A 26,993-nucleotide genomic window follows, 5' to 3' on the forward strand; every position below is an offset into this window, starting at 1 on the left:
TCTTGTTTTGTTTTATCATAGACAGAAACATTTTATCATCAAGTATTTGTTTGCTCTTATCATAAATTTCCTTAAGGATAATAAATTATAAAGATTATTTATTTATTTATTATTATTATCATTTAATGAGCTTAATTAACTTGACTTTCTCCCACTTTTCCCTGGTTTCTTTGCAATCAATTTCATTACACAATTTAACCTGCTGGTACCATGGCACGCCACTGCTAGGTTCACAGCTTGTGTTTATAAAATTTAAATCATATTGTTAATGTCATTGATCCGTATTTTCCTGGAATACTATTTTTGGAATACCTTATATTTTTATACAGACTAGAATCTTTGAACTTGGTCTTTGAAAAAAAAGGCTAGCACAAATTAGTCTAGATCTAGAATATAAACATATTGATTTCTATTGAAATAAATAAGCTTTTTATAAAATGCTTAAAATGTGCCTAGTGTAAATAAGAATGCAGTCTCCAACTTTTCTTTTAAAGATCTAGAAATACAGAAAGATCTTGCGATCAATTTTATAATGAACAGTCCATTGGTGACTGAAATCCAATATTTTTAGTTTTTCATTATCAAAATGGCTACCGAAACAATAAAAGTAAATTCACGCGAATTTGTAGTTAAAAAATATAGCTTTCCTACCGAGCAAATTCCGCGATTAGATTATCAGGATAAGAAAGCTGAAAAACTTATTGAAAATGGAGTAAGTGTTAGAGCCATAGTGAAGAGTCTAGATCTATTTTCTACTCTAGTGTCTCTAGATCTAGAATCGCCTTTATTTATTTTAAGTTTAAGCCACTTTTACTTTAATGACTTTAACTTAAACTTTAAAAAAAAATTAAATGTCTTAAAAGTTAAGGCACTTAGACTTAGTGACTTACTTTCAGCTTTGTGACTTTAGTAAAACTTTAGTTTTAGTCACTTTAGTAAAGCCAAAGCCCTAGACTGCCTAGAGTGAGTCAGAGTTAGTCAGACTAGTCACTAGAGGACTAGAGTAACTTACATCTATCGAACACCTTCGTTTTAAGGTACTTATCGAACACCCCATTGTATTTTTAAAATTCTCCTTTATTTCGATGATTATAAAGAAACTAGTCCATTCTTATTGTGCATCGTCCATTTCTTGATAGTTAAGTTATAAATAGTTTCATTTTCACCCGAGGATCATTTTTTTACTTATATTCAAAGTGCATTGGTAATATTGGTATAAAAATTTCACATTTTTTGAACTCTTGGGAAGAGTGGAGTGAGTCTCGGGTTAAGGGTATTTTTTAATGCTAATGATGCTTCAGCTCAAAAAAACTATATAATACGCTTCTAATTAGGCTGAGAAATATTTACAACTATTTATTTGAAAGTGTCCTTTGTTACCTAAACATGAAAATTGAGGTTTAAAAAGGGGGTGTTCGATAATAGCAGTTTTTATATAAGCAATCTCAGCTTCGTAAGATATCGAACGCCATTTTAATGTTAAAAATAAACATCAAAGGGATATAACCCAAAGAAGACAAAATATTTAAATTATATATTTTTTAATTGTTATTTTTTAAAATAATGTAATGCAAAGTACAGATATAAATTAATCATATGTTACAATTTGTATCAGCTATTTGTGGTTTACCGTAAATGTGCTATATTTTTTTTAGTAAATAGATTTACATCGATATGCACTAATTGTACCCATTTTTAAAGCTTGATTTTATGACACATATATTATATTATATATTATAGCTTGATGCTAATGGCGTCCACTGCAAATTAAAAGGAGAAACAGAGTGGAATGTATTCAGTTGTGGAATGTATTCAGTTGTTGTTTCTTTTTCAGATGCCCCATTCTATTAACTTCTGAATTTGCCCCATTCTATTAATATTCTGAATTTGCCCCATTCTATTAACTTCTGAATTATGTGTTATAAATACCAATACCTAGCGCATGTGCTTGATGTGAAGAGATATTAATAAAACGAAAGGGCAAAGGGGGAGGTATAGAATGCAGATATGGTATTTTGAAAAAAAAAAAGTCTTGGGCAGGTAAAAAAAAAAGGTCGGGGGGTGGGGGAGAGAAACAGTCAAGACACTGTATCCAGAGATCATCAATAATTGATCGACCATTAGAATGTGACGTCAGCCTCAAATACATAGTCAGTTGTGCTTCTCGATCTAGACCTGTGGCGCCGAGTCTATAAAATATTTATATATATATTTGCCATAAAGTATGATAAAGCTCATAATGCGCTACAAAGACACTCCTTTGAAACATCACAAATACACAAAATAATAACAATAACGCATTTAACCACTCTCCTATTCTGCCTACACCCCCTTACCCGCGCTTCCACTCTCCAACATTCACACTTTTTCAGTGCAAAGTAACAACGTAAATTTCAAGACTCAATCCAAACGCAGCCACCAGACTAACACAACAAAAAAAAAAAAATGGTCAGTGATAGCGTAACACACAGGTGTAAACCAGGCCATCAACACAGCCCCAAAACATTGTTCAAGTTGTAGTAAGAACAATGTTGAGGTGAAAGGGGGAGGAGCCATCAGTCGAGTACCTACGGTCAAGCCGCTAATTAGGTCACAAACACTAGGCATGATAGATACGTAGTATATATAGATATGTTGTTTGTGTGTGTGTGTGACAAATACTAAGCGTGCTCTAAAATACGTTGTTGTTGTTTTTTGGTTAACCAGGTGGTTTAGGGAGGGCGGATTTATCTACATCTATAGGTAACACAGCTTGCAAGCTACCATAGCTTTTCAGCACCCCCCCCCCTCCCCGCCCAGATCGAAAAAATATCTAGCACTGACTTTTGGGCTGTTACATACACTGAGCGTGCTAGATCGGCGGCTAGTTACGTAGGGCCGCGTACCGTATGTTTCGTTTTTAGGTCAACCAATTAAACTGTTGTGTCCTGCAATGACTTGGGGAGGGCGGGATTATCTATTGGCTACCAAAGCTTATTAGGCTCTCCCTCAAATAAATAATATCTGGATTTAATTTATTAATGGCCTAGGCTTTTGTCTCAAAATAGCTTAGACCTAAATAAGTACTACGGTAATGCGTTACTGGGCTTAGCACCGTCAGTTTCTAAGCAGAGCTGATCAGTGATAGATTCCTTCGATGTGAACCATTTGAAAATGACTAAAAATCTGTCTTTCTTGACATGGCGTAAAAAGAAAATGATATAAATTTAAAAAATATAGATTATAACACTTTTGAAACACCATACTTTTCACAAAATTTTAAGATTATAACACTTTTAAAACACCATACTTCTCGTGTGTTCGATAAGTTCTTAATATGTTCGATAAGATAAGATAAAGGTAAAAAAGTGTTCGATAATTTAAGCTTTTGAAATCATCAACCTGACCCATTTTAACATCAAATATAAGTTTAACTATGAGTAGTAATAGAATAAAACATGTCTACTTTTTAAGAAAAATGGATGAGGAGTTCACAGATACAATCAGTTTTTTTCTAGGTCTAATTTTTACGGAGATACACAAATTCAAACATAAAAAATGTCGGCGAATGAGCTTAACTTGTTCGATAAACGTAAGTTACTGTAGAGAGAGTGTCACTACAGTGTCTACAGACTACTCATGACTACTGTGTGACTAGACTCTTGACTAGAGGAGTAATAATTTTAGAGTAATACTAATACAGACCAGTACTTGAGTACTAGAATCTAGAATTTCATGATAGACTAGATAAGATTTTAAGATTAAGATAGGTCTAAAATGTTTGTTTGTTTGTAAAATGTTTTATGTTTCGGATGTTCCTTCAGAGTTGAAGATGATTACTTCCTAGTCCAAACCTCCTGCAGGACGACGGGGGATGGGAGCGGGCAGGGTTTGAACCCTGGACCATCGATAAATCTGAATGTCAGTCCAGCGCACAAACCGCATGACCAGGCAGCCATTCAGGTCTAGTCACTCTACTAACTCTAGATCTAGTGACTAGTGCTAGGAGGCTAGTGCCAGTAGCCTCAATAGGACTGAGTAGGCTAGAGAATTAAATCTTATGTCTCATTATTCTCATATCATCAGTATAAGTAAAGTATAATCACTATCACAGCATAATTTTATATCTGATCTGTATTCACTAAGATGTCAGTTAAAAAGTCTAAGATTCCTCTCTAACTCTCTAGATTAATCTAGAGACTCTATGTCAGTATGTGATACTATTTAATCTATTACTATGACTATATATATATCACAGTGAGTCTTACTATAATTAACTAGATCTATATCTAGTAGATCTATATCACTAATCACTATAATGTGTATTGTTACAACATTTAAAGGAAGCAACTTAACGGTAAGGGAACAAAGACAATTTTTTATAAGTTTAATCAAAATAGATTACAAAAACAAGGCTGATCTCAATCTCATCGCACTTACATCTTCCTGTCTCCCCATTCATTTAGTCCATTCTCCTTTTACAGTATATAGTGACAGTATAGTCTTATCCCGGTCCCTCATTCCATCCTCATTGCCATTGGCAGGCAATGTAATTTTGTAATAAATAAAAATTTACTTGAGATATAGAAAATATGCTTTAAAAATACAGCAAGTCTAATTTTTTGTCCTATTTCTATTCATTCTTATATGTATGTGTTATATAGAATGCAACCTTTTGGGGATATACTGAAGATAAAATAAAAAGGTTTAATAGAAAGCTTGCAGTATTTCATTAATTGCGGTGTTTAGGTTGTGACTCTGTCTTATTAAGCATGTAAGTGGTTAAAGGAACCTGTGTACAAAATTTCATGTGAATCCTTTTTTGCTAGTTTAAATCTCTTGATCAATCAGTCACTGGTATTTTAAGATATATATAAAATTGTAGATCTATCATCTAGAGGTCTACTTGGCTACTATATTGACATAGATCTAGCCTGACCATGTGCCTTGTTCATGTTGATGTAGACAGTGAGGCTTGATCCTAAGTTTCAGTTCAAAGTGGCATGATGAACTGACCTTTTCACACATTTATTTTGGTTTCTTATTACAGTAATCGCAATAGCCTAGCCTGAGGAAAAAAATTAAGAGTTATATTTCTTAGCATTCCTATAACCAGTATAATATATAGCATTAATTGATTTAATGATAAAATTAAAATCATTTTGTGTTGTACAGCCTCAAAATGAGTTGATATCTCAAAAAGTAAACATACAACTTTAGTATAAAGAATGTAGATCTATATCTAGAGGAAGGGCTTTGGCGCAAGTTTTAGTCTGCACATGGAATATATGGGATATATATATATACACACACACACTCCCACACACATACATACATATATATATATATATATATATTATATATAAAACTTGACCTCCTTCAGTCGTAATGACTATGCTTCATCTTGTAGAACACTTTTTTTTTTTTAAAGGAATCATTATATTTTGGTTGTTTTTAGAATTAAGGAGAACTTCGATTTATCCAAGATATATATATATTACATAATTTTCTGAACACTAATTAAGGCTGCTTAAAATAATTATTATTACCTTATTTTGACAATAAGAGTTAGTCACTTATTAGAGGAAAATCAATGCTGAAAAAAGTAATTGTTGAATACATTTTTACAGCAACCAGTAATTTTAACAGGCTCAGACTTAGTTGGTTCAGCTCACCATTGGGACATAGGATATTTGTGCTCCAACTTAGGCTCTGGACAATATACAGTGTATTCATCTGCAGATGGCAAGTTTAAGTACTATGATGACAAGAAACTTACTCAAAACAAACAGTTCAAACCACCAACAACTCAGACAGATATGACATTCCAAGAGTTTGCAGCTAAATTAAAGAGAAAGGATAATAAAGAATTGTGAGTTTCATTCCTGGGTATGCATTTTGTTAACTAGCAATGTTAATAATCAGTTACAGGGCAATCATGCTGCATTGATTGCAATTAGTGTATCTTGAGTTCAAATCCAGACTCAAGCAGAGTTGTGCTTGCTAAACACATAAAAGCAGCACAGAAACTTTCTCCCAGATCCCCCCTCACCCCACTAGTCCACAAAAGAGATTGGACTATAAGCATGAAAGTTGTGCTGTATAAAAGCAAATTAAGAAAAATTAGGGGGTATTATATTGAATCTTTTATTTTTCATTTTTTCATAATAATAATTTTTTGTGTGTAACTTTTAAAAAAAAATGTGAAAAAGCTATAATGATGTGTTATTTTTCCCCAGAATGTATCTACAGCAGCCATTAAATGACACTGTAGGAACTCGTATAGTGATGGATTTTACCAACTTCAATTGGGGATGGGCTAATGAAACACAGAAGAAAAATCATTGGGGACCGATGACATCTAATCTACTATTAGTTGGAATGGAAGGTGATTAATTTAGGCACTGTCTGTATGTCTAATCTATCAATCTCTATATATACAGTTTATCATAGCAGTTTCCACCATACTTTTCCCTCACAGTGTTGTTTTCATTGTTTTTTTGTTGTTGTTTTTTTTTTGCCAGGAGTCATTACACCAGCACACTATGATGAACAGGAAAATCTTTTTGCCCAGATTCAAGGCTATAAAAGGTTCCTACTCTTTGATCCCAGCCAGTTTGAATGCATGTATCCATATCCTATATATCATCCACATGATCGTCAGAGCCAAGTAAGAGCCTTTAAAAATAAATTAGATTTATGAAGTAATCACACACACATTCATAAATATCATCAGCTAAAATGTTAAACTGCAAAAATAGTGTAAATGTTCAACTTGTTTATTAGATGAAATGATAGGCAGTTTCCTTATTCTTAAGGATATTTCTTACCCATTTTACTACAGTCATATCACATTGAAACAAAATCTACATTTAATTACTATTTTTCTATTTATTTGTTCAGTATAATTATCTGAGCTTTATCTTATGATCATCTTTTTGATGAGGCACCTTCAGACAGATAAAAAGTGTCAGTGAAGGACCAATCACTTATTTCTGGCCTCTGGGAGAAATTCTTCCTTTGGTCAAGAGTGTCAAGGGTGATTTGATTGACTTTCTAGACACTCACAAAGGTCACTTTATAAGATCTATATTAGCCTTAGGAAAGGAGAAATAAATACTATGTGCTGTAATAACACACTCGAAATATTGAGGGTTTTTGTTCTGTGAATTTCCGTAACTTTTAAAAGTAACCTTCTGAAAAAAAAGTGCCTAACATTGAGATAGAAAAAAAAAGTCAAACATCTGTGCCCCTTTTCAAGAGTTTTTTTTTCTCCCTGAAGTGTGTCAAACATTACAAATCCTTTCCAAAGAAAAAGCTTTTCTTTATGTGTTTTCTTTGACATGCAATCCATATTTTCTGTTTAGGTAGACTTTGACAATCCAGACTTGACAAAATTTCCTAATTTTGCTAATGTAAAAGGTTACGAAGGAATTGTAGGTCCTAGAGATGTACTTTATCTGCCCATGTATTGGTAAGGCGTAGTGCTTTATTATGGAATAATAATTTTTTACTAGGAACACTTAAAAAAACTTTTATTTCATAGAATGTTTGTTTTTACATTGATATGATAAACTTGCTGTTTGAAACATTAATGATATTGATACTTGTTCAGTAGTTAGTTTGTTTTTTCTTATTGTGGAAATAATAATTGGCTTCTAATCTTTATAATAATAGTTGTCTTTTATTCATTTTAATAATAACTATTTTTATTCATTTTAATAATTATTATTTTTTAATAATTATAATAATTGTCTTTGAATTTAAGGTGGCATCAGGTTGAGTCTTTACATGGTCATGGTGAAACTATTTCAATCACTTTCTGGTATAAGGTTGGTGTCATCAATTTTTTTATATTTTCTTTACATATTTACTGTCCCAGTATTTAATAATATATTTTGTTTGTTTTATTAAATTAATTAACAAGACCAGTTGACTCCTACAAAATCTTTTTGGGTGTTCAAGTAATTGTACAGATGGCAAACCTAAAGGTCTCATGATCTTTTTTTCTGATGGTCATTACCAAATAATTATGCAAGTAAATGGAGCTTATAATTTATACATTCTAACAGTAGTAAAATTCTCCTTTAAAAAATGTAGAGCTATATATTAATTTATATTATTTTTATTAGGAAACAAAAACATGTATTATTATTGTCTTATAGGCTGCGCCAACAGTGAAAGTAGTTTACCCTTTGACATCTGGACAAAAAGTGGCAATAATGAGAAATATTGAGAAAATGATAGCAGAAGCTTTAAATGATAATGAATCAGTAAGAATATATCATTTATAATTAGTAGCTATAGAGATGTACATAGATTAAAGCTTTGTGAAAATGAGTTTTTTTTACCCTCCTTATTGTTACTTATTTTGTTGTAGAGAAAATTTTATTTTCATTGCATAGTTTTGAGCTAAAGATCTTAATTGAAAAAAGTTTTAAATCTTCCAAACTAGTTAGCATAATTATTTGATCATAGTTTTTTAAAAAAAATTTCAAACTTTAATTTTTAGAAATTTAACTTTTAAACAATTTTGTTAATCATTGTCATACTCTGTTGTTTATGTATCTTCAGATGCCTTCATTCATGCAAGCGATGGTCCAGGGAAGATACACATAGCCAATACAGAAGATGAACCTTTGAGCCATGACTCTGACTTGACTGCAACTACAAGGTCAACACTCAAGTTGTTTGCCTGCAAGTTTCACTTCATTAATTATAAAAGTAGACATTTTTTGAGAAACCATATGCAAATCATTTGTTCATATCCATTTGAAAAAGAAATGCCAACAGTTGTACACATTATTTAACCATACAACTTCATCTGTTTTATAGCAAGCCTGGGTTAAATTGACATGCATTCATTTCTTTCCTGTACAATTTTCCAACTCTGCATTATTTATTTCCTGGTACTAATTTATACACATGCAGTGATACCGGTATGTAGAACCATACAAATATTTAACCAAAAATTTATGTGAAATATTTATTTTGTTAAACATATTTTTTGATAAATCTATAGCTGTCATTAATCTATACATTTTTAAATATGTATTATTGAAGGTTGCTGAGTATTTTATACTTCATTCAGTGCAACATTTTCTACTTCTAGAAATGTACAAAAATTAAACAACAATGAACTTGGTACTTTGAATGTTTAAACTAAAAAAAAAATGTTGAATAATTTTTTTAAAATTCTGATTCAGCTAGTAAAAAAATCAACATTCATTAGTTGTGCTTCTAAAGATGTTGGTTCTAGAAATTAGATTTTTTTATCCTTTAAATTTTGTTTAGAAAGCTTTCTGCTGATTGAGCTGTTCATTTTGTAGCTATACTGTGATATTTGAAAAAAACACAACTATTTTCCATCAGTAATGTAGCTAATTGTTCTACTTTGTATTTATGTTTTAGGGGTACAAGTTAAGATGCATGCCATTATTGTCCCATATTAACATTTGTAAGCATACAAATAGAAGACACATACAACCTTGATTTCCTTCCATGAACATTTGTCAACTAACATCACTACAGCTGTTATTAACAGTTATTGAACAGTCTCATTTTTTATTTTGAAATTCTTTCAATGGGTTTTTACTTTAAGTTTGTAGAAGTCTTACTAATGTGAATCAAAACATAATAATTACATTTTGAATTAAAAGTTAACAAGAAAGTATATTAAAAAAAGTCCTTTTGTTAAGAGCATGCTTAATTTTAAAAAAATAAATATTTTCAGGATTAAAAAAAAAAACTATTAACTATTAAAAAGATTGTTTTTTTTAAAGTAAGTTTTTGTAATGTAAATTATATACTTTTGTAGACATTAGTTTCATTTATAACTCTTGTCTGTAATTTTGTAAACTTAATTACTTAAAATTTTATTTTTTCTGTTTACTACAGTGGTTTTTATAATCATTTACATATATTTGTTTCATTATTCAATAGTTTTTTGTTTGTTTTTTAATTTCTATATATTAATTGTATGATTTTAAGAGATAGAAAATGAATACTTCAAATACATTTAAAAAATTATGATGATTGGTTGTAAGATTATATTTTGCATTGTTTAGCTACATTGCATGATTTGTGTAAGTTGATTGCTGTTTGTTGATCTGCTGGCTGGATGACTAGTGAGTGCCTATTTGCATGTAGTAAGTATCTGTCTGTCAAATATTTAATGTGATGTTACTGGAATGTAAATAAAAGTTGTTATTTTCTACCATCTTCTTTTCATTTTAAACTTTTTTATGAAGAAAAAAAAATTAACATAATAAATAAAAACTCTAGAAACTGAGGCATTTTTTATTTCTTAAAAAATAAAGTTCAGCGCAAACACGTCATAATGTCATAAGAAACAATTGAAACCAGCTAGTTTATTTTATAAAAAAAGGCACCAGCATACCATATTATAGCACTAAAGCTACATTATGCATTCAATCAAAACTGGTTTGATGATTTTAATATTTATTGTTTTTTAAAGTTACAAAATCTAAAATACATATAACAAAAAAATCAGAGGAATGTAATTAAATTGTAAATTACAAATATATGTTGTGTTGTAAATTTTTAAAAAAATCAAGCATATAGATATAACAAGAGGAATAAAGGTATTATATACTCAGCCTGTAAGTTTATTAAATAAATAAGATATCTAAAATAAAATAATTAACCATTACAATAGTAATCTAACCAAAAGCTTTAGTAAAGCATTTATCTTCTAAAATTGCTGAAACTGAAAACCTAATTGCCCTATAATAGACATGGCATCTACACCAAATTCATTACAGAAACATGTAACTTTCAATTCAAATATACTTTTTACAGCAAACTAATGACATGGAAACTAAGGAAATAATAATCTCTCAATAATCAAGCATTTATTAGACAAATAAATGTTTGTCATTTTATTCTATATGCTGTTTTACTCCACGAACAGTAGTTTTACCAGATTTGGGAAGTTTGCCAGATTTGTTTAACAGTTGCCAAAACCAAACCAAGCCAATAAAACTAAAGGCAGAAACTACTATGATGTACTCAGCATGATTCTTGTAAGGTGTTCCACAGATTGTATACCATTCCTTTCCTGAGACAGGGGGTGCTTTGACACAATGAAAGTCAAAATATTCCTCAAAATAGCGTTCAACGCACAAATACTTGTTCTTTTTCAGTGACTAAAAATGAAAAAAAAAAATAGATGACCTTTGGCAATAATTTATATAGCAGAATATCAATACAAAAAATATGATACAAAAGGAAATTCCTTTTTTTTAAATTCAATATTGGTTGGTTTTTTTTTTCTCTCATAAAATCTGAATATCAAAAAAGTTTGAATATGAACTTTAATTATTTTCATTTCTTTAAGACATATAAAATTCATTGATTTTTTTTCAGTTTCCTTCTATTATGGACATAAATGCTTCTTTTTCTTAATTGAACATTATAAAGAAATAACAATTTTGCATTGAAAATGTTCAAACTATTTATGTAAACAATCGCAATGAAGAAACTAGTGGAATTATAAAAGAAACATGAAAAAATTGTTTTGAGGAAAAAAGGGCTGGAAAAGGGGAGGGGGGATGCTTTTTTTCTTTGGCATTAATATCTTGTTCCAAAACTTTCAATGAACAACTTGTACTGTACATGTAATAAAATGTATAACTATGATACAGCATTACATAGCAAAAAGAGGTAACTACAATTTCATAAAATCTATTTAAAATCAAAATATACTAGTTATTCTAATTTAACCATTACAGAATAATTGATGAGTCCCACAAACTAAAGTAAGAGATTCAATAGTAATATGCAGACCTGCCTACCGTTACGCAAAATGCGTATTCGTTACGCAAAATCTCCCAAAAATGACAGTCAGTACGCAAATACGCATTTAACCCGTCGTGTTACGCATTTCGTATCCTTTTTTTCCCCCTCTCTTGACTAGCTTACGAGCGGTCACGCTAAGCCGTCCTGTTGGGCTGGAAGGGGGGGGGGGTAACAGAAAAGGTGGGGGAACACATTGTGTCCAGATCTATACGTTGATTGGTTCTTAATAGCAATTAGATTTAGTCTAGAAATGAAGAACGCAAGAGTGAGGGAGTGGCGGGTTGGTACCAGGTTGGTATCGTCAGTTAGCTGATACAAACGGTGACCAACGTGACTTTTTTTTTTTTTTGTAAGTTCATTAGTAGAAATTAATTATGTTGAATCCCTGATTCCCGTATTCATTTGTATAGAAAAAAATATCGAAGTGCTATCAATTCAAAACACATTGAGTGACATTGTAGATATCAAGTCTAGATCTAGATCTGGATTCTAGATCTAGAATCTAGATAACTTGTTATACAGGAATAGATCCACGGCATCAGTAACACTTGAGCCCAGATCTAGAGTAGATTAGTAGATTATATTCATTATAAATTATATAGACATAGATCCAGATCTAGTCTAGATATCATCTCTATTGTATTGTCGTATTGATCTAGATTTAGATTGTAGATCTAATCATGACATCGAGATCTAATATTATATATATATTATATATATATATATATATATATATATATATATATATATATATATATATATATATATATATATATATATGACAAAATAGTGGATCGCGTAAGTGTTACACATTCTGGTGCCAAAATACGCATTTTGACCATCAGCGTTACGCATTTGGACTTTTTTTGGTAGGCAGGTCTGGTAATGTGCCTTACATAACCAAGAGGAGTAGCTACGTCGACTGGAACATCACAAGCACCAACAGGCTGATGGAAACCAACTGATTTGATATTTTCAGGTTTAGCAGTCAGCACAATGTAGATATAGAATCCAAAGTGTATCAGTACAGTCAATGCAATCAGGTTGAACTTATCTGTCACTGTAGATTAAAAAACATAAATATAAATCAATATATATATATATATATATATATATATATATATATATATATATACACACACATGTGTATATTAAAAAACATAAATATAAATGAATATATATATATATATATATATATATATATATATAAATATTTATATATTTATATATATATTGTAACATATCAGGAACTGATGGAATAATGAAGATGAGAAACATGATGGTGTCGATGAAGATATATGTTTATTTTGTCTTTCCCCAAATTTTGGCCATGTAAATTGTACAGACATGACAGTAAATGATAGTGTTTTAGACTAAAGGGAGGAGGAAGTATGTAATGACACAATAGTAAGACGCGTAGACATTGGGGTTTAAATGGGTTTTTCCGTAGTGACATAAATCATTAAAAAGTTAGAATGGAAATAGTGAACCAACGGACAGGACGACAACCAGATTATAGATTAGAAACGACGCAGACTGTGCCCTTATTATTTAATAAAGTTATTGTTAAATTTACTACCAGGAGTTATTCATTATCTACTTTACTTGGTTCTGTTGGATGTGTCTAGTTCGAACTCAAAGATAACATTGATCTACACACAATCGTGATCTACCAACATCATCAACACATAGACCATCAACAATATATATATATTAGGGGTGCACCGGATAGTACTTTTTGATATTCAGCCGAAGCCGAATACCAATATGTCTTGTAGATAGCTTGTGTTGCTGAGCATTTTGCAAAACTGTTAAATAACATACCTATATTCGTAATAATTGTTTTCCTTTTATTTACCTTATTGCTTTAAACTCTGTTAATGATTGATGAATTAAAGCTTAACAGTATTTATAAACAGATAGGCCTATTGCAAGCTAATCTGTGTAGCATAAGAGTGTGTGTGTATATAGAGTCCACCAACTGTAAAGGGTGTGTGGCATAGTCAATGTAAAATATGTAAATATATATTTAACTAGTTACTAATGTCAATCTCTCAAAGATAAAGTGCAGTCTGGCTTGTATAGTGGGTTGATGTAGGTGTTCATGAATTTCAGACCAACAACTGGTCATCAGGCTTGTAATTTAAAGTCCAAGGACTGCTTCTGGTTCTGGCTTAATACTGATAGTAGCTTATTTGTTAATAGTTGGAATCTTAATACTGATAGTAGCTTATTTGTTAATAGTTGGAATCTGAAGTGTTCTATATTTATTGTTTTAGATTAATTCATTTGCAGTAAACGATATTTTATTAACAGCGAGAACACCAATTATACCTATTTATAGCTTGAACCTTAGATGATGCCAAAGCATAGATTAAATTGTAGTCTAGTCTATTATTGAGATCTATGTTTAAATCTACAGCTATGCAGATCTAAGAGCATTAGGAAAACCAAATATAGAAGAAAAAAAACATTCACACCCTCCCTACCCACAAAAATAAATAGACTGTGTGTGTTCGACAGATTGTAACAACCTGGTCAGATAGAGCTAGTGGGCCTACACATGTAGTTCTAGTGTAGTGTGTATAGTTGATGGTGTTGACCATCACATGTTTTTTTTCTTGAGCTTACACAAGTGTTAAGTGGTCAGGCAAAAAAATAACACATTGGCATGGTCAGTCAAACATGTAGAAATATGAGCCTTGTACTTTTTTCTACAAAATAATTAGTTACAATCTTACTGGGCTATGAAATCGGTTTGTTTTCTGTGAGGCAAAAGATCACTCATTTAGGTGTGTGATCTTTTGTCAGCTTACTAATTGAGATTTATATCCAAGAAAGCAAACTAGACATTCATAAAGAGGTGTGGCCTGTAGTCCAGCCACGTGATTGAGATTTTTCTCCAAATAAACAAACTCCTGTAGAGGTGTGGCTTGAAGTTGCACCCCTAATTAAGATAAGCTACTAAGTAAACAAACTCAGTTCCCTCGCATGCCCTCTAGAGAGTACCTACGTCATATTTGACTTGTCTATCAACGAACTTAATGCGATGGGCTAAACAAATAACAAATATCCTTGTTATATGTGTCGAGTTGCAGTTTGAAGTCCAGCCCCCTTAAAAAAAATTTCTTCTCGAAGTAAACAAACTCAGTTCCCTCTTAAGATAGATGTGACCTCTAGACAGTGTCAACATGTTGACATCTGGCTTAATGTGGTCACCTGTCTATCAATGAACTCAATATTATGGACTAAACAAACAAAAAAAGGTGGGGGTTGTTCATCTCTACATCTGGAGATATACCCACACATCTAGACAGATGTCTGGTCAGCATGACATAGTTAAAAATATTACGTTAGTAGCCCACTCAAAGGTCAAGACAAAATTTTAAAATGTGCCAGCCATTGCTGCTATGTATGTAATTCGAATTAATAATGTAAAGTTTTATTTCTATTTAGATAAATATGCCTTGTCTTTGTACTAAAAGATGTTTGGTGCATAGTCATAGTTTTAAAAGTACATTCTTTTATTAAAAACATAAACGTTAATTACAGAACTGACATCATTGAATCATGTCCACTTGATAAATATTGGCAGATTTTTATTGACGTAGATATTTAGTTATACGACATTTGACAGTTCCCTTCATTAAGTATTAAACTTCTTGTTTAACATCCTTTATCAGCGTCGACTACCCTTATATTGTTGGCCTTTCGCCTGTGTTGTTTTGATATTTAAGTGTTACCTCCGTTTGATTTATCTGGAAAAGACTTAGCGCCTAACAATATTAATCGAAATATAGGTACTACGGTGGCCAACTATTCGTCAGTGATTTGTTTGTTTTGTTTTTTTATTTGAGGCACATCGGCACAATTTAGGCCATGTCGTGCCTGCAGTCCCTTAAGGACTACTCTCTCTCTAAACAGCAAGGGCCAGATTCTATACAGTCATATCATTAAAATCAAGGTCTATTCACAGTTAAAATAGTAAAGGTAGTAAAAATTTAAATATTTGGTAAAAATCTAATGTAAATAGTGCATGTTCACAAATTCATATATCAGATCTTCGTAGATAGCCCCACTTCCCGGATAAAGCCCAGTACCTTCCCAGGGTCGACATTATCAAATAGTGTTTTTAAATTAGTGGCTCTAAAATATTTCGCCCTGACATCCTAGTATCTGGGGCAATCAACGAGGATATGTTCCACATTGAGGTGAGAGTCACAGTACTCACAGAGTGGGGGCTCCTCTCTCTTTAGTACAAAAGAGTGCGTGATGTAGGTGTGGCCAATCCTAAGTCTGGACATGGTCGTGCTACCACGCCTTGTCAGACCCTTAGATGTGGGCCGCCACCTGACATCCGCCACAATCTGCGTGAGTTTACTGTGAGTCTCAGCCTCCCATTGGTTCTGCCACTCTCGATAGGTGGCAGAGGCAATACTTTGTCTCAGGTCCGAGTAGGGAATTTGGGTTCCTGACACCGCATGATTTAGGGCTCTCTTTGCTTCTCTGTCTGCGGCTTCGTTTCCCTCAATGCCAACATGGGAGGGGACCCAGATGAAGGTGACATCCCTACGGTCAGCTGTTATTTGGTCCAACAGCTTCAGGCTCCTATGTACCAATGGGATGTCAGTCTTCATCCGCCCCAAAGCTTGCAATGCAGATTTGGAGTCGGAGCAGATTATAAATTTCCTCCTTTCTGATGCTTTTACGGCCATAAGAGCAAGCAATATTGCGTGCAATTCGTCTGTAAAGATGGAGCAGCCATCAGGGAGTCTACGGGAGATTGTTTTGTTCCGAAAGGAACAGGCACACGCAACCTTTCCCTCCATTTTGGATCCGTCTGTGTAGATGGTGCCACAATCTCCATAGCTCTCCTGCAGTTCCCTAAAGTGGACTTGTAGTATGCTTGGGTCTGTATTTTCTTTTTTGAAATTAAGGAGGGAAAATTTAAGTTGGGTTTATTCATTAGCCAAGGAGGTTTCTGAGGGGTTTCTATTTTAGAGATTTGGTCAACGGGTGGGGTTAAATTTTGGATGGGTTCTCTCATTCGAAGGCCCAACGGCTGTATGACTTTAGGCCTTCGATTGTATAATTCTACCTCTGTGGGGTTAAATATGGAGTCGAAAGCAGGGTTGTGGGGTTGGATTTTAGCTTGACTATATACTGCATTGCAAGCTTTTTCATTCTTATATCCATGGGGAGTTCTCCAGCCTCCACATGGAGACTTGGGATAGGTGATGTACGAAACGCGCCGAGACAGAGACGCAGGGCAGCATTTTGTATTGGTTCCAGTATTTTTAGGTACGACTTCCTTGCTGCTCCATATATTATGGATCCGTAGTCTAGCTTGGATCGAATTAGACTCCGATAAAGCAGCAGCAAGGTATCTCTGTCAGCTCCCCAGTCCGTATGGCTGAGTACTCTTAGTATGTTTAATGACTTTTGGCATTTCTTCTTAAGTTCCTTAATGTGGGGGAGAAAATTAAATTTGGAATCTAAGGTGAGGCCTAAAAATTTTGTAGTTTTCACGACAGGGATCTTCTTTTTGTGTATAAATAGTTCAGGGTCTGGGTGGAGTCCCCTTAGATTACAAAAATGCATACTAACTGTTTTGGAGTCTGAGAATTTGAAACCATTATAGTTTGCCCAACCCTGAATTTTGTTTAAACATAACTGTAATTTTCTTTCTAAGGTGTTCATGTTTTTCCCATAAGTAAAAATGACAAAGTCATCAACATACAAAGAGCACTCTATGCCAGGGGACAGCGCATTTATGATGCTATTTATTTTAATGTTGAACAGGGTGACTGACAGAATGCTGCCCTGGGGTACACCCATTTCCTGGTCATGAGTGTCAGAAGCGGAGTTGCCCACTGAAACCTGAAATTTTCGATCTTTCAGGAATTCCTCCACAAAACGGGGGAGGTGTCCCTTAAGCCCCATAAGCGCCAAGTCACATAGAATGCCATGTTTCCAGGTTGTGTCATAGGATTCGTCAGTGATACTCGGCCGAAGCCGAAGGGTGGGGGGTAAGAAGGGAGTATCTAGGTGGATGTTATCATGATAGCTTTTTAAATACGTAAAAAAAAAAAAGAGTTGTACAACTTTCAATTTGAACTCAAAGGCTTAAGCCTCCTCAATGGGACTAATTCAACCTATATCATCACATCTGTCAAATACTATTTCTTGCCCTTGTTTGATACCAAACAAAATAATTAATTACCAAAAAGTAATTAAATAAAGATTAATTTTTTTATTGATTCTTGTTTTGTCAGATACAAGAAATAAATATGCAAAATTTCAACTTGATCTGATTGTGGGAGAAATAATGTGTACAAATGTTTTATTAGTGAGTTGAAAACTTTCTTTTTATTTAAATTTTCTAACAATTATATCTATATAAATACTAAAAGAAGTGATGTCGATTTTTATTATTATAATTATATTTGTTATCTGCTTTATTAAATAATCTTACTTTGAAAACAAATCTTTCCTCTTTGACTCCAAAACAAATATATAATATAAAAACCTATCTTGTAAATGATTGAAAGCTCAACAATCTTACTAGATTTGGGTACTCTTGCATGTTCAAAAGGATGTCTGTCAGCACTCCAAACAAGCAAAAAGAAGAATGTCAAAAAGAGCAGCACACAAACTTCTGAGTGCAAGCCATACAAATCATGAAGTGGATGATACACAGGAATGAATTGCAAAATGCCAAGTGGCATGGAAAATAAACCAGTGATGATTACAACAGTGAGCTCACAAAAAAATCTGAAAGAAAAGATGAGCAACTTATGTCTACTTCACACACACTTTATGTCCATTTCTTTCAATGATCGAGGCGTACTTTATGTTTATAACTAATGAATATCAACCAACTCATATAAATTCAGTGTGAAAAAATAATTACTTTAAAAATACTTATTTATGTTTAAAAAAAACAACAACGAACAAACCCTTGACTTTGAAACTTGGATACAGTCTTACAAAAAAATCTTCTGACACCAAAGAAAATTAAAGTAAAGGCTGCAGCAAAAGAAGCATGGAAGTAGTAAGATGTCCAAGGCACATCATAATGACGGTCATATATGTTTGGGTCATCATCATGCCAGGTCCACCAAAGATTTTTTACTCCCATGATGTCAAAAGGAATATCCATGAGCAAAGCAGTCAGACCAACTAGTAAAAAGAAAATAAACAATTTAAAATAAAGTATAATGAGTTTATGTATTTCTAAGACCTGAAAGGTTTACCCACTACTATCAATTTTCTAAATATGATATAATCTCTTAAACCTTATTGCTGTGCATTCTAAGTTGTGATTCAATGAGTGGACTCAGTCTGAGCCTTAGGAGTGTCTGACAATGGCTTAAAGTATTCATGTCACAAAACATCAAGGATGATCAAAAAAAGATGAGAAATTTGCAAGATACATATTTCATTTACCCTAAGACTAAATGAAGAATTTTTAAAAAAAATTTAACTATATAATTTTAAAGTCTTAAAAAAAGTGGATGGATAAAGATAATATATAAAAAAGTAAATATCATTAAGCAAAACTATAATGAACGCTATATGTATAATAAGTAAATATCAATAAGCAAGACCATTGAAGCTACATTTTAAAAAAAATATTTTTTTTTGTTCTGAATGTATTTAAAAGTAGCCTTTCAAAAATACACTGATCACACTCTTTACCTGCACAAGGTTCAGCCCACCAGCGTAAATTCATATGCGAAACTGCAACCACAGCAACATACAGGAAAACTGGATCTAAAAAAATATAAAAAAAATTAAAAAAAAAACATTTTGACTATAGTTACGGTAGTATGAAAGCAATAAAATTGTAAGATGAATTTAAGAAAACCAAATAGATTACTTTTTTTAACATAAGCTTCTTATCATATTAACATATATATAAGTTGATTGGAGTCTTAGTGTAGCAGTAAAAAAAAAGGTCCAGGTGATTGTGCCTCGCTCACAAATTAAAAAAAAATACTGTCTATAATTTTCGTAATTTGATATTAATTGCATTTTAAATAATTATTTCATAACTACAGAGCCAACTCAGTGTGTTATAAACCTTTTTTTTTTTTTAATTTTCAAGATCCAGCAAAGTGTTCCAAAAAAGTAGAATGCCATAGGAGTCTACTCTGCCCCTCTCCAGTAAAAATTTTACAAAAATTAGATGCTTAATTATCATATTCCTTGAATAATACGTAAGTGTACTATAAAATTCCCTTTTTTTTTTTATAAATATCTGAGATTGAGCAAAGTTATAAAAAAGCAACAAGTAAAAAAAAAAGCACTTGCTAACAAATGTTATTGGTTAATCTCATATTAAAATTTTACTTTATAATTCTATCAAATTAAGTCTTACTTTAAGCTTCATATGACAAATAAAAAAGGAAAAACTGTTATCATTCAAAACGTTCACAGTCCTTTACAGGACACCTATACTGTCATCATATTGGTTTATTTTTTTTATTTTATATGCCGGCATGGAGGAGGAAGCAGAGTGGAATTTCTAAAACCACTAGGTCTACATTTGCATTTGACTCCAGAATTTCTTTAGATGCTTTAGAAATTTAGACTGAACAAGAAAAACAGAAAAAAAAAAGCTTACATCAATTAGTTTGGATTTATATGTCATGTGATTACATTTGTAATAGATCTAGACTAACAATAATAAATCTGTGCAATTAGAAATATTTCTACTCCTTAATGCACTATGATCCCATCACTTGTCTGGACCAGTTAGGAAAGGGAGGGGAGAGAAAGGGATATCTAGGTGAATGCTACTGTGATTGCTTTTTACACGTATAAATAACGTGGACAAACTTTTTACCATACAGACAGAGTTGATATAAGCTTTGTAAAAAGGTGGTTTCTTTTATATTTAAGAAAAACATGTTTTCAAACAGAATATTCAAGCCTAATTTGTTTAAAATCTCATTAATTTTGAAGGATATTATATGACTTCTTTGCAGTTGAAAGAAAAAAAGTTTCCAAATGCATATTTCAAGTGTCATGTAATAAGACACTTGTCTTCATAACTGTGTAGAGCTAAATTATTTCAAAGTCTGATTCTTTCTAGATTAAATCTAAATGTATATATAGCAGTGAAATGGAAATTTCAAGGACAGTTGTACATTTCCCTTTATTTAAATATTTATTCAATCAATTAATATTTTTTATATTTGTCATACGTCTGACCTATTCTTTGTGCCGGTTTATTCCACAAGTAAAGTTTTTGTGCAATTAAATAATTTAAAATTCTATTATATTAGAACTTTTTCAGTGAATTCTATTCATGCAGACTCAGTGTCGCTAGATCTAGGATTTAACTACAACATGAAAACCACACAACACACACAATCAGTCACCAGTGATAAACAAGCATTTTAATTTGTTTTAAATCTTATTAATCATCTAACAAGAATATTGTTCGACTTCTTTGTGTGCGAAACATTTGAACTTCATAAATAAAAAAGATCATTAAAGATTTACAATTTAATTTATTTACAATTTTAAAACTTACATAGAATGATAATATGTAGTGGCAAGCGTTGGCCTAAAAGCATAACCATAGACTGGGCATGCCAGAAATTGTCAATATCAGGTACAAAGTAGCTTAGGGACTCGACAGTCAAGCCATGGGCAACAGCAGCAAACCAGAGCCAGCGGTAACGTCCTCCATTCCGCATTGCTACACATTTAAAATAAGGCAATATTATTATTAAAAACTTTTTTTTGTAAAAATTCTATATATTTTATATAATAAATGAAGATTTAAAAAAAAAAATTTTTTTTTTACCATGACAAAAGGTGATGAATCCAAGAAGATAGAAGATCAGTTCACAGTACAAATATGTAGGATGATTTTTTAAAATGTCTTGATAACTGCGAAACTTGATCCACCATGCTCTATCCTAAAAATTACACAAAATAGTAATTGAAATTGGCATTACTCAGAAAACCAGGACAGCTGGAACTGAGAAAGTCTCTAGCTCTTTTCAACATTTTTCTAGTGCATATAATATTATAATGGAAACTCTAGAAGGATTTACTCCTAGATTGACCATAAATGAGTGGCCTATTTCTAATCTGAAGTTAGCAGTTGATATAGATCTCATTGGAGAAAATACAGACTAGATGCAAGATTTTACTTCAAAACTGGATGCTCCAGCTAGACCAGTTGACATGGAAATTAGTCCAGAAAAAAGCAAAATACTAGTTTGTGGTGAAGATAGATGTTCCATACAGTCAAACTATATTAGAAGAAGTTGACTCATATACCTAGGATCAAACAGCAAAAGATGGAGGATCAATAGAAGACCTAAATAAAAACCCGCCAAGTGCAAACTGGGGAAAATGTGAAAAGGTAAAATCAGCTTCCAAGTACTTCTATACAGTTGTGAAAGTTGGAGACTGAACAGTGAGAGGCTGAAAGAAGTATTCAAGCCTTTGAGAGTAAATGCTAATGTTGGGTATCAAATACCAGGAAAAGAAGACAAATGAGTTTGTACTGTTACAAATCAACACTCTGGCTGGCATTAGGAGGAACTCCTCAATACTGTGAAAAGACAAAAGCTGAGTTGGTCATTGTCAGGGTTATGTTAAAGCCTTAGCTCGTTTGCCCGGGCCCCTGACATTCAACAGGCACTTTGGTGCTCACAATAAATAAGTTACTCACTGTTAACAATGTAATTGTTTAATGATGTGAATATAAGTTATGATTACAAACTGATGGAGTAATGACATTGAATCTAAAACATTCGAATATTGTGGCTATAGTAATCAAACAATAATTCCACACCTTGCTATCACACAACGCCACACAATAGTAGGCCTACGTTCAAACTGGCACCCTGCTGATAACAAACTCCAATGTAATCCCATAACTAACTCCCTGTAGAGACATAAGAAAAGACAAAGTTCTAGTCCCAAAAAACTAAGGCAGTGAAACAACTGCGAAATGCAGTAATGCCTTAAATACTCACCCTAAACAGGGGAACACAGAAGAATCTCAAACACACGACGTTACACCAGCATAATAACAAAACCACTCCATAAACATACAAGCAAGGCAACCAAGAAAGTGCGTTCAAAAATTGTGCACTTAATAAACATTGGTGCTAGAATGCCATAACCTACGCACCGACAGTCATATTGTAAGATATGACTGTCTAAAGTCATCCTTCAAGGTACAGTGAAGGGAGCACAAAGAAAGGATCATCCAGAGAAAAGCTGGCTGGACAAAGTAAAAAAAAAATGGACTGGCCTGTCTTGATATGCTACTAAGAAAAGCTGCTGACTGGGAAAAATGGAGGGATTTGGTTATGCGAACTGTCACATCATCCCTGATGATGACGTAAATGATTTTGCTGGCTGAATTGGGCAACCCATTCTATGCTCTTTCTAATGGTACTAGGAAAGAAATACTTAAGAAGCTAATAGATATATGGAATAAGAAATATACCTTTATTTTTGTGTCTTTCTGATTATTTTAAGAAATGTCTGTAATTAATAAAGGAATAAAAAAAAATTTTTAAATGTGTTTAATAAACAATAGTAATTGAATAGTAAGTTCTAAAAAAACTAAAAATGCAAAATTCCTAGGTGTTATAATAAATTAAAAACTGTCATGGAATCCCCATATTGATGAAACTATCAAAAAATCAAATAAAGCATTAGGGTTTATTAAAAGAAATTTCTATAAATCAAATAATGTTATTTAACCTTGGTTAGGCCAATAATAGAATATGCATCCTCTGTTTGGGACCCCTCAACTCAAGAAAACATTAAGAAACTGGAACAGACACAAAATAGAGCAGTGAGATTCATAACAAACGAATATTCACATTTGACTAGAGTAACACCTTTAGTTAAATCACTAAATTTAGAAAGCCTTCAGGACAGAAGACGCAAAAGTAAAGTAGCAATTATACATAAAACACTAAACCATAATCTTCAAATACAAAAAAAAAATTTGATAAAATACTCAGAAAGACACAAAGATAAAGGCACAATCCTCATCCCATATGCTAGGACAAATTTGTACAAATACTCCTTCTTCCCTAGTGCTATTAGAGCATGGAATGGGTTGCCTGAGCTAGCCAGGAAAACCAGTGACTTGGCAGAATTTAAGTCATTGGTTAATATGCATGACTGAATGCATGACGCGTAGGATGTAATCATCTTCTTTTTTGAAGTAACATCTGTATTACAAAAGATAAGATAAGATTTGATGAGTTAAATTGAAATTGAAAGTTATTTTATTTTCCCAACTTGTTAAGAAATTTTTTTTCCTGACTAGACTTAGATCTAGATTAGATCTATAGATTATACAATAAATAATTAATCTTCTATATAAATAAAAAGCAATTAAAAAACTTTTAACCATTGTGGGGCCCTATGCGAAACGGATTTCGCAGGGGCCAAGTTTGGGTAGGGAAGCGGATAATAAGTAAAATTTAAGAGTTTGTATTAGAAAATAAATTTGTCTATGTATTTCATTTATTCTTTACTACGTACAGAATTACTTTACGAGATTGCGTGAAACAAATAATAATTATGTTTCCTACATAGATCATGCTCAATATCAAGAATTATCAAATGTTTAAATCTATCTTTGAGAATTGTTGACCTCAAGTAATTCTTCATTAGTTTGAGGCGCAAGAAGCTTCTTTACCAGATTCCACAATTATGGCTAATGCATAATGCTGTTTTTTTTCATCGCGCGTAGGATTGGTGTTTTCCATATTGAATGACACCCCATAATGACAATTTTTGTCGATATATTTCTTTTTCTTATATTTTGCAATTTCGGGAGATTTCCAGGAGCTCCTGGTAAAACAACAGGAGGGCGCGGGAAATCTGTTTTATTTAATAATTTATACACCTTGAATTAGGGCAGGTCCTATGAAAGGGGCCCACTGCGGTTGCATAGGTTGCAGTGGCCTAAGGCCAGCCTTGCAAAATAGCGGCGTATGGTACGCCGCCGGACAACTAGATATCTAGTAATATTATAATAATTATATTGATCTATTATAGTTTATACTATTATAAATTATATATAGTAGATCTATATATACCTTTTCACTCATGTTTTGAACAGTACTAATCCACTTTTGTATTTTTAATTTTGCGGTATTAAAAATTTGATCCATAAGTAATATAAGTTACTAGTCTAGTTTTTTTTTTATTAGTCTCAAGTTTACTGACAGTACTGAAGTCTACTCTAGGACACTAGCCTCACTCACTTACACTCACTAGTGTGACTAGTAACTACTACTCAGACACTAGGTGAAGTAGGTGTAGTACTACTAGTAGGTCTAGAAACTAGATCTAGACAATCTAGTGCTAATCTATTATTTACTAGATCTAGACTTACTACTTTTAGAATATAATAAATTAGATCTATATAGTCTTTTATAGATCTATAATAAATATTTCAATTTCAAATTGAAAATCTGGTAACTTTATTTTAATTTACTTTAACTTTAACTTCAGTTTAACTTACAGTTTAAGTTACTTTAACTTTTAGTTTTACTTTGATATTTTTAGTCTATAGATCTAGATTCTACTAGACTAGTCAATCTAGATTTATGATAATACTGAGGGGAGGTGTGTTATGCCTAAGCCTAGATCTAAACTCTAATATGACTCTACATCTATCTAAATCTAGAGATCTAGATCTAGATAATAGATTAGAATATCGACGGGTGGGACCACGCTGAACAATGCTACGCAAGTGGCAGCATCCTGTCTATTCTCACGGTGTCTTGCTAAAATTAGATCTAGGTCATCTAGATTCCTACCGGGTACCGGTATTACTGCATATATAATCATAATCTGGTTCCACAATATAATGCAGGCCTATTATATTAACAGGGTGACACCCTGATCTCCAGATACAGTTTGCGGAATCTTTTGAACGCGAGTATAAAAATATCTCTGAAAATACAGCAACAGAAAAATGGGAACACCTCAAGTCCACCATACAAAAGACTTCCCTGGAAATCTTTGGAAGAAAAATTACAAAACAAAATGATTGATTCGACTCTAAAGCAGCTATTTTAGCACCTGTCATCAGAGCAAAGAGAGATATACTCGCTACTTACAAGGCAAAACCTACCCAACGCCACCTGCTAAACCTGAAAGAAGCTAGAGCCAATGCACAGAGGACATCAAGGATCTGTGCCAATGAATACTGGGTAGAGCTTAGGGTACAGATACAGTTTGCGGAATCTTTTGAACGCGAGTATAAAAATATCTCTGAAAATACAGCAACAGAAAAATGGGAACACCTCAAGTCCACCATACAAAAGACTTCCCTGGAAATCTTTGGAAGAAAAATTACAAAACAAAATGATTGATTCGACTCTAAAGCAGCCATTTTAGCACCTGTCATCAGAGCAAAGAGAGATATACTCGCTACTTACAAGGCAAAACCTACCCAACGCCACCTGCTAAACCTGAAAGAAGCTAGAGCCAATGCACAGAGGACATCAAGGATCTGTGCCAATGAATACTGGGTAGAGCTCAGTGAGAATATTCAGCTCGCAGCCCAAGTGGGCAACATAAGAGGGATGTACGAAGGAATCAAAAAGGCTCTCGGATCCTCCCAAAACAAGACAGCACCTCTTAAATAAACCACTGGGGAAATTATCACAGACAAGTGCCAACAAATGCACAGATGGGTTGAACATTACTCTGAGCTCTACGCCACAACAAGTTCAGTCTCTGACTCAGCCCTTGAGGCTATCATACAATTACCCACAATGAACGAGCTAGACGAAACACCCACCCTTTCAGAGCTCAACAAAGCCGTAGACAAAATTGCTGCCCGCGAAGCACCCGGATGCGATGGTATCCCCCCCCCCCCCCCCAGATCTTCTAAAACAATGCAAAACTACTCTAATCCAACCTCTACACGAACTGCCTTGCAAATGTTGGCAAGAAGGTGCTGTGCCACAAGACCTACGGGATGCTAAAATCATTACACTGTATAAGAACAAAGGTGACAGAAGCGACTGCAACAATTACAAGGGAATCTCGATCCCTCTTAAGTATTGTAGGCAAAGTCTTTGCTCGAGTGATAATATACTTCCCAGGCTACAAAAACTCGCTGATCGGGTCTATCCAGAATCACAATGCGGCTTTCGCTCAGGGAGATCCACGATTGA

The 26,993-nt window shown here is 32.9% G+C and overlaps 2 protein-coding genes across 4 annotated transcripts; one reads left to right on the forward strand and one right to left on the reverse strand.

The window, feature by feature from the left end:
* The first annotated feature begins 357 nt into the window (after positions 1-357).
* LOC106054937 (hypoxia-inducible factor 1-alpha inhibitor-like) lies at positions 358-10,198 on the forward strand. The gene is made up of 8 exons (XM_013211025.2): positions 358-712; positions 5,610-5,851; positions 6,219-6,367; positions 6,504-6,649; positions 7,347-7,453; positions 7,748-7,811; positions 8,145-8,252; positions 8,554-10,198. The coding sequence occupies exons 1-8, from the start codon at positions 587-589 to the stop codon at positions 8,596-8,598; spliced, it is 987 nt and encodes a 328-aa protein (XP_013066479.1). The 5' UTR covers positions 358-586; the 3' UTR covers positions 8,599-10,198.
* A 71-nt stretch (positions 10,199-10,269) lies between these two features.
* LOC106054926 (uncharacterized) lies at positions 10,270-25,171 on the reverse strand. Of its 3 annotated transcripts, XM_056020120.1 has the most exons (9): positions 24,900-25,169; positions 23,285-23,322; positions 21,620-21,734; positions 21,344-21,511; positions 19,501-19,575; positions 18,759-18,981; positions 18,365-18,573; positions 12,696-12,859; positions 10,270-11,147 (listed from the first exon to the last, which is right to left on the reverse strand). In XM_056020120.1, the coding sequence occupies exons 4-9, from the start codon at positions 21,507-21,509 to the stop codon at positions 10,881-10,883; spliced, it is 1,104 nt and encodes a 367-aa protein (XP_055876095.1). In that variant the 5' UTR covers positions 21,510-21,511; positions 21,620-21,734; positions 23,285-23,322; positions 24,900-25,169; the 3' UTR covers positions 10,270-10,880. The 3 variants fall into 3 exon arrangements, with proteins under 3 accessions (XP_055876095.1, XP_055876094.1, XP_055876093.1); XM_056020119.1 differs by lacking the exon at positions 23,285-23,322 and having other exon boundaries at positions 12,696-12,853; positions 24,900-25,171; XM_056020118.1 differs by lacking the exon at positions 23,285-23,322 and having other exon boundaries at positions 24,900-25,170.
* Between the last annotated feature and the right edge of the window lie 1,822 nt (positions 25,172-26,993).

This window comes from Biomphalaria glabrata, chromosome 2 (assembly GCF_947242115.1).
Source record: "Biomphalaria glabrata chromosome 2, xgBioGlab47.1, whole genome shotgun sequence".
NCBI classification, from domain to species: Eukaryota; Metazoa; Mollusca; class Gastropoda; family Planorbidae; genus Biomphalaria; species Biomphalaria glabrata.

Excerpts from the sequence above, each read along its gene's own strand:
- LOC106054937 (XM_013211025.2), top strand. The coding sequence starts at position 587 with ATGGCTACCGAAACAATAAAAGTAAATTCACGCGAATTTGTAGTTAAA. Across the intron at positions 7,454-7,747 it reads CTTTATCTGCCCATGTATTG|GTGGCATCAGGTTGAGTCTT; the intron begins GTAAGGCGTAGT and ends TTTGAATTTAAG. Across the intron at positions 7,812-8,144 it reads CAATCACTTTCTGGTATAAG|GCTGCGCCAACAGTGAAAGT; the intron begins GTTGGTGTCATC and ends ATTGTCTTATAG.
- LOC106054926 (XM_056020118.1), bottom strand. The coding sequence starts at position 24,974 with ATGGATCAAATTTTTAATACCGCAAAATTAAAAATACAAAAGTGGATT. Across the intron at positions 21,512-21,619 it reads ATTCATCACCTTTTGTCATG|CAATGCGGAATGGAGGACGT; the intron begins GTAAAAAAAAAA and ends TTAAATGTGTAG. Across the intron at positions 12,860-18,364 it reads TGCAAGAGTACCCAAATCTA|TGACAGATAAGTTCAACCTG; the intron begins GTAAGATTGTTG and ends TTTAATCTACAG.